This window comes from Mastomys coucha, unplaced genomic scaffold, assembly GCF_008632895.1.
Source record: "Mastomys coucha isolate ucsf_1 unplaced genomic scaffold, UCSF_Mcou_1 pScaffold22, whole genome shotgun sequence".
Taxonomy (NCBI): Eukaryota; Metazoa; Chordata; class Mammalia; order Rodentia; family Muridae; genus Mastomys; species Mastomys coucha.
In genome coordinates this window covers 243,550,052-243,556,421 of record NW_022196905.1, presented here as the reverse complement: position 1 = coordinate 243,556,421, position 6,370 = coordinate 243,550,052, and the positions used below count along the sequence as shown (strand labels likewise).

Here is a 6,370-nt window from a genome sequence, read left to right as displayed (position 1 = left end):
CTCTATGGTGACCGAGAAACAGGGGATAATACTACGGAGCCGCCCGGGCTGCAGTCCCGCCCCGGAGCCGGCAGGGAGCGGAGCTGTGGAGCCTCCTGGTCTCCAGCATCAGTCCCTGGGTCCTGTCCGAAGGCACGCTCAGGAGCAGCCAAGAGGTAGAAGCCGGTAGGAGATTCAACATCGACCACCCTAATTCGTATCCTCTAAAAGGTGGGGTGGGTGGGAGCAGCCTGAAGCAAACCTCGGATGGTATCAGCTGAGGATACCAGCTGAGCAACCCCGGCCCTGGCCCCAAGGGTTCCACACACACTCCTGCCCCCACCTTCTTGCTAGGCTGATTGATGACTGCAGCTGTCCCAGCAGGAGCTGACGAGCGGATTCAGTTCAGAGGCATGATCACTGTGTCCAGGGTCTGAGGACCCCAGAGCATGCCCATGAATCTGCTCCACCTCAATAGCCCTCAAATCCATCTTCCCATAGACAGGAGTGAGCAATAGGCTCAGGATCCTTCCGTTTCCTCCAGAAAAGCATCATGTAGTAGCTAAACTCCCCTGGACACATTTACCCTTGGCTTTGGGTTCCCGGGCGGGCAGGAGAGGCAAAGGGCGTGGTATACCCCATTTATGGTCCCACAGAGGTACTTGCAATGTGTGATCTCTGGGTTTCTCAGTCTTCAAAATTGCAACTTATGGATGAGTAGGTGTGGTCACCAGGAAAGGCCTTTCAGTGTGGACCAACTAGTAATGGACGAAGAGGAAGCTGTTCAGGGGGCCAGGTTGTGGTCATTGGACAGTTTTTTTTTTTTTCTAAGAGGCAAGGTAAAGATGGTGGTTGAGAACAAGGGAGTGGTCAGGAAGCTGCAGTGGATGGTATGTCTTAACATGGCGCAGGAGCATGGTGATACCAGTGCTGGTTAGACTCTGAGGGGCTTTAGGGCAGGTCTGTGTTAATAGCTCTAGTATATGAGTAAAGAGGGAGTGTTAAGGGTGTGGTCAGGGAACTTGTGAGTGTGTGGTGGTGGGTGTTCAATGCTTTGCATGGAAGTATGGAAGTGTCATTGCATAGACTGGGGGATTTCAAGGCAGGGCTGTGTCAGAAGCTGTAGATATCTGGATGAACGGGAATGCTCTAAGGGTATGCCCAGGGACCCTTGGAAGGATGCAGATTCCGGCTAGTGATTGTGGCTGGGGTCTTCAGGATGTGAGTTAAAAGGATGCAAAATGGAGATGCAAGTGTGTGCAGGGTTTGATTTAGAGAGGGACTTTCAGGGTGGGGCTGAGGGTGTGGTCAGAGATCTGCAGTGGAGATCTGAGGAGGGTGTGGCCAGGGGGTCTGTAGTAGGACATGCACTTTACTGCAGGGCTGTGGGCATGCTGGGGAGGGGTTTTCTATGCAGGGGTCTTAGTGTCTATATGGGGATAGAAAGGGGAAAGGGGCCAAATTCAAGGCTTTGGGTATGGGTGGAGGAAGCCTCAGTGCAGGGCTGTGGGTATGGTCAGTGGGTACAAGGCAGAGGGTGTGGAAGGCCAGGGCTCAATACAACTGAGCCTTGGAAACATGGACTGGTGTCATGCTGTGATAAGAAGATCTTAGTAGAGGGCTAAAGTGTAGACAACGGGATTGTGCTTCAGTGAAGGATTGAGGCACCAAGATCATGGCCCCATGGAAGAATTTAGGGGCTACTTACTATCCAAGTCTCTACCCAGGCTTCTTTGTTTCCCACTCTTAAGCTCCATAGACTGGAAACTACAGCTTCAATCAGTGGCAAGGGGCCAGGAAGCCACGGTTGTGCCCTAGGCTTAGGGAGTGCTGGCATGCCCCACCCGTGGGCCCCTGATCCTCAGCCCAGCCCAGCCCAGCCTAGCCCAGCAGCACTGGGAGCTTCTCCCTGAAGCTGCCCTGACACCATCCTACCCTTAGCAACTGTCTCCAAGGAGCACCACCCTCCCTTAGCAACTGTCTCCAGGCTTCACAAACTGTGGCCAGGCCAGACCCAAGTTCCTGCTCCCCTCATGTTTTTGTTTAACAGCAAATAGTAACAAGGCCAGGGCTGGGCCAGCTGCGCCCCTGCCTAGGGCAGGCACCGCTGCCCTTGCTCTTGCTCCATTGTCAGGCCTAGGCTGGGCCTCCCTAGGTCTCCATGACCTTTACAGAGACACTGCCCTCGCTACACACCTGCCCATACACCACCCTTGTCTGGCGTTGACCCAGACTGACAAGGAGTTTTCAGGGAGGCTTTTCTGCCACCACCCCTACTTCCACCCAACCCGGCTTTGTGCCAGGGACAGACAAAGCCATGGCTCTAGCTGTTGTCCTCAGTCTTTCTGGACAGTGCCCTTCTGTTCCCAGGGCCTGGGCATTATGACTTCATCTTCTGAGTCCTGTTGACATCCAGGGCTGGCACTGAGCGACAGCACCTTCCTGCCTGTAGCTCTTCCTCAGCTCTGGGCATAGACAGACACAAGGTGCTAACCCTTAGGCAACCCAATCCTGTCTGAGGGACTGACGTGCCACCAACTCAGACCTCACAGGTTTTGAGAAGGCAGGAGGGGGTATTCTGGGTGTAGAGGAGGTGGGAATGGCTTGGCTGGGAGGTGACTGAGGCGGATCCCTTCAGGGTGGCATGGCAGCAAGCACTGACATAGCTGGGCTGGAGGAGAGCTTCCGGAAGTTTGCCATCCATGGTGACCCCAAGGCCAGTGGGCAAGAGATGAACGGCAAGAACTGGGCCAAGCTGTGCAAGGACTGTAAGGTGGCCGATGGAAAGGCTGTAACAGGCACCGATGTCGACATCGTCTTCTCCAAAGTCAAGTGAGCGCCAGGCAACCCCTGTGTCTCATGTTTCCAGAAAGTGGGGCCTGAGGGGCTGGAATCAGGGAGGATGTAAAAAGGGGGGATCCTTATGGTGCACGTGGTGCCTGGCAGGGCGAAATCTGCTAGAGTAATCAACTATGAGGAGTTCAAGAAGGCCCTGGAAGAGCTGGCAACCAAGCGGTTCAAGGGGAAGTCCAAGGAAGAGGCCTTTGATGCCATTTGCCAGCTGATAGCAGGCAAGGAACCAGCCAACCTTGGTGTCACCGTAAGTGCCCTGCCAGTCCTGCTACTGAGATGGATTAGGGAGGGGGTAAGGTGAGGGTGGATCTCAGCGGGAGTGGGGGTGGGTGGGCCAGGTTACCTCTCGAATGACTTTGTGGGAACTCTATCCAAACAGAAAGCTAAAACGGGTGGTGCTGTAGACCGTCTGACGGACACCAGTAAGTATACGGGCTCCCACAAAGAACGCTTTGATGAGAGCGGTAAGGGAAAGGGCATCGCCGGACGGCAGGACATCCTGGATGACAGTGGCTACGTGAGTGCCTACAAGAATGCAGGCACCTATGACGCCAAGGTGAAGAAGTGACACCTGCCAAAGCCCCCCAGGGAGGCTGCCCCAACTGGAGGCCCAGGCCTGGGGTTCAGGGTCACGTGGAGCAAGAAAGCCTGGCCCCCTCCCTGCTGGATCTGCCACCAAGAGCTTCCTGCCCAGTCCCAGGGCCATCCCATCAGGCCTCTGACCCAGACTGCTGTGTCCCTTCCTCCTGTCTCCCTGCCCTGACGGCTGTCTGGAGTCAGCGCCTATGTCCTTGCCGCCCCAGCCTGGTCCTGGGCATGGCTGACTCTTGCCTGCTTGCCTCATATTTAAGCTGCTGCTCTGGCCAAGTGCCTAATTCTTACCCAGACCTCAATAAAGATACCTTTTGTACCAGGAGGGACTGACTGAGTCTGCAGTGATGGGGTAGTTCATGCTGCAGCCCCCCCTATCATCCTCTCCTGCACACACCCCCTGCTGTGCTCTTCCATCCCATTGGCAGCCATGCCCAGGATAGATGCCATCGTCTTCCATTAGTGCAGAGCAGAGCCAGACAGCCCAAGACAGCCTTAGGGAGATGCAGAGCTTTTTACTCGACCCTGACCCTAGGGCGATGACATCACAGCCTGTTGGTCTAATCAATAAGGCCTCAATCTGCTCTCAACATTTGCACAGGATGAAACATCAGACTTGACCTAGACCAAGCCTTGGCAGAGGCTCAGGGCTAGGCCTCAGCACTATGGCTGCCAACAGGGGGCTAGGAGGGTAAGGCATTTTGGGCTCTAGCCCAGAATCTCAGAATATTCTGGGATAGAAAGAACTACAGAATAAACAAATGATTCCCTAACTCTATGGCTGAGGAAACCGAGGTGTAGGGAAGAAAGAGATTTCAACAGATGAGCCCTGAACAATAAACCTCATCTTCATGCCAGCCCTGCTCTGAAACAGCAAGCCCCCAACACTGTTTCTCAAAAAAGCAAACAAACAAACCACCGGGACCTAGTGGCCAGTGATGAGCCTGGTGTCCCACAGTGAGGGACTTCTGGCTGACTCCTTCCCATCTGTTCACCATTCTGATGGGGAAGGTGGGGCCATTCTGTTCCCTTCCAGTCATCAGGCCTCAGAGTTCTTGGTGTCTGGCTAGAGCTCTTCCCAAGCACACGCTTCACTTTCTTGCCGTGGTAACAAGGAGGCTGGTGGACTTAGGGCCTGTCCATCAGAGGGCAGCTTCTGGGTTTCAGAGGCTCAAGTTCGCCAGTAACTTCTTTTCTGTGTACCCCATCCTCACAGGCTGTCCTGGGATATTCTGCTCACGCTGGGCTTAAGCCCAACAACGTGGGAAGAGTCACTCAGACAAATGGTGTGAGACAGACAGGGATGCAGAAAGGTTAGGTGGAAAGCAGAGGGCCCAGGCTAGCACCTGCTTCCCAGATGCCAGAGGCTGGCTCTTCACTGGGATGTCCCTCTAAAGCTACCTAGGAAGAGTTCCAGCTTTCCTCTCCCCAGCAGTAAAGGAGCAGTCCCTCCATTTAGCCTGGGAAATCTGCTTGAATCACAAGCCTCACGTTAGGGAGCATTATGGAAATCCTAAATCCTTCCAGCTTCCACTTACTGAAAGATCGTCACAGCGAGTGGGTTTACCTGTGTCCATCCCTGGGCCTCACACTCAGCTAGAGCTGCAGGGGTGGGTGGGGGAGGGAAGGCAGCTAATGAGGAGGCGGGCAGCAGCCTGTTGTTCCTGTGACTGGTGGGATAGCTTGGAGAAACAGGGGGAAGGTATTGCCTGACCCTAACTAAACTCCATGTAGTAGGGGAAAGATCCCTTGTTTCCTTTGAAAAGGCACATAGAACCAGAAGCAGCTCAAGGTTTACCTAGGGCCAGGGAGACTCCTGAGGTTAAAATCCATGAGTGCCTTCTTTAGCAAGGCTCAGCTGACAGGAAGGACACCCCATTAAACACCTCTCTACAGTGGGGAAGTCTGTTTGGGCAGAGACCTCCCTGACTGGTTGCACACTGGACTTGCTTTCTTCTCACTGTAGGGCAGGCATAGAGTGTCAGCCTCTCCACTCATTTTCCTTCACTCCAGAGGTTCTTCTCTGCCCTCCAAATTGGGTCCAGCTAGCCCTGCATGGTGACGATGGCCTTTCCCTTGACATTAAATAACTACCTCCTGTCCCTGGGACTACACGACACATCAGGAAAAATCAGAATCTGAGAGAACTTACTTCCCAGGAGTGCCCAGCAGCCCAAGAATGGCCTGAGCCAGTACCAGCCATTTCCTGTGACAAAGGGCGATGACCATGGGGGTGGCTTAGTGTGCCAGGCTCTTTGCTTCTCCTTAGAGGAACTCTGCACAGATGCTGGGCTGCCCCCCATAAGATGCTTGCACAAAAGGCAGGAAGAGGCGGATGGTACAAAGAAATGCCGTGTTTGCCCACAGTGGCTCGCACAGCAGGGTGGTTTGTGCCCTGAGTTGTTTCTAAAATGTGAAAACTCACACACACACCCCTTCCTAGGTAAGGGTTAGGCTCTATGGAGACTTCTTAGTGGGACAAGGAGACAGAGAAGCTGGCTTTTGTGGAACATACAAACACTTATGGCTCTTCTTGAAAAGACAGATAAATCCAAGTGTCTGTGGATTTATTTATAATTCAGAAAGATGGGGGCTTCACAACCCACAGTGTGGCACAAGGCTCCCTTCCCTGCATGGCATGTGAGTTAGCCCCTTGCCTCTCTTCCTGACATGGTGACATAGGTGACATAGGTGACAAGGCATCAGAGTGACAACATTTTGTTTTCTGGCAACATCGGCAGCTTTGGAGAAAGCTGACATAGAAGCAGACCTATCGGGACCAAAGAATGTATGGTCCTCAAGTGTGAAATGACACTGAACCCAGGCGTGCTCACAAGCTGCGCCTCGGGTGGGCCTGCGCCTGCTGCTTCTGCTGTCCAGCTTCTCTGTGCTTAGCCTGTCCTGTTCCAGTCAGCCAGTCTCCTTATAGAAGAAGCCTTTTAAATGC

General features: G+C 53.8%; 1 protein-coding gene across 2 annotated transcripts; it reads left to right on the top strand.

Moving 5' to 3' along the window:
* The first annotated feature begins 4 nt into the window (after positions 1-4).
* On the top strand, positions 5-3,748 carry Tppp3 (tubulin polymerization promoting protein family member 3). Of its 2 annotated transcripts, none has more exons than XM_031341176.1 (4): positions 5-155; positions 2,618-2,811; positions 2,926-3,079; positions 3,212-3,748. In XM_031341176.1, the coding sequence occupies exons 2-4, from the start codon at positions 2,624-2,626 to the stop codon at positions 3,398-3,400; spliced, it is 531 nt and encodes a 176-aa protein (XP_031197036.1). In that variant the 5' UTR covers positions 5-155; positions 2,618-2,623; the 3' UTR covers positions 3,401-3,748. The 2 variants fall into 2 exon arrangements, with proteins under 2 accessions (XP_031197036.1, XP_031197035.1); XM_031341175.1 differs by having other exon boundaries at positions 8-165.
* Positions 3,749-6,370: the final 2,622 nt, after the last annotated feature.

Coding starts and splice junctions, on each gene's coding strand:
- Tppp3 (XM_031341176.1), top strand. CDS start 2,624: ATGGCAGCAAGCACTGACATAGCTGGGCTGGAGGAGAGCTTCCGGAAG. Junction 2,812..2,925: donor ATCGTCTTCTCCAAAGTCAA/GTGAGCGCCAGG, acceptor GGTGCCTGGCAG/GGCGAAATCTGCTAGAGTAA. Junction 3,080..3,211: donor CAGCCAACCTTGGTGTCACC/GTAAGTGCCCTG, acceptor CTATCCAAACAG/AAAGCTAAAACGGGTGGTGC.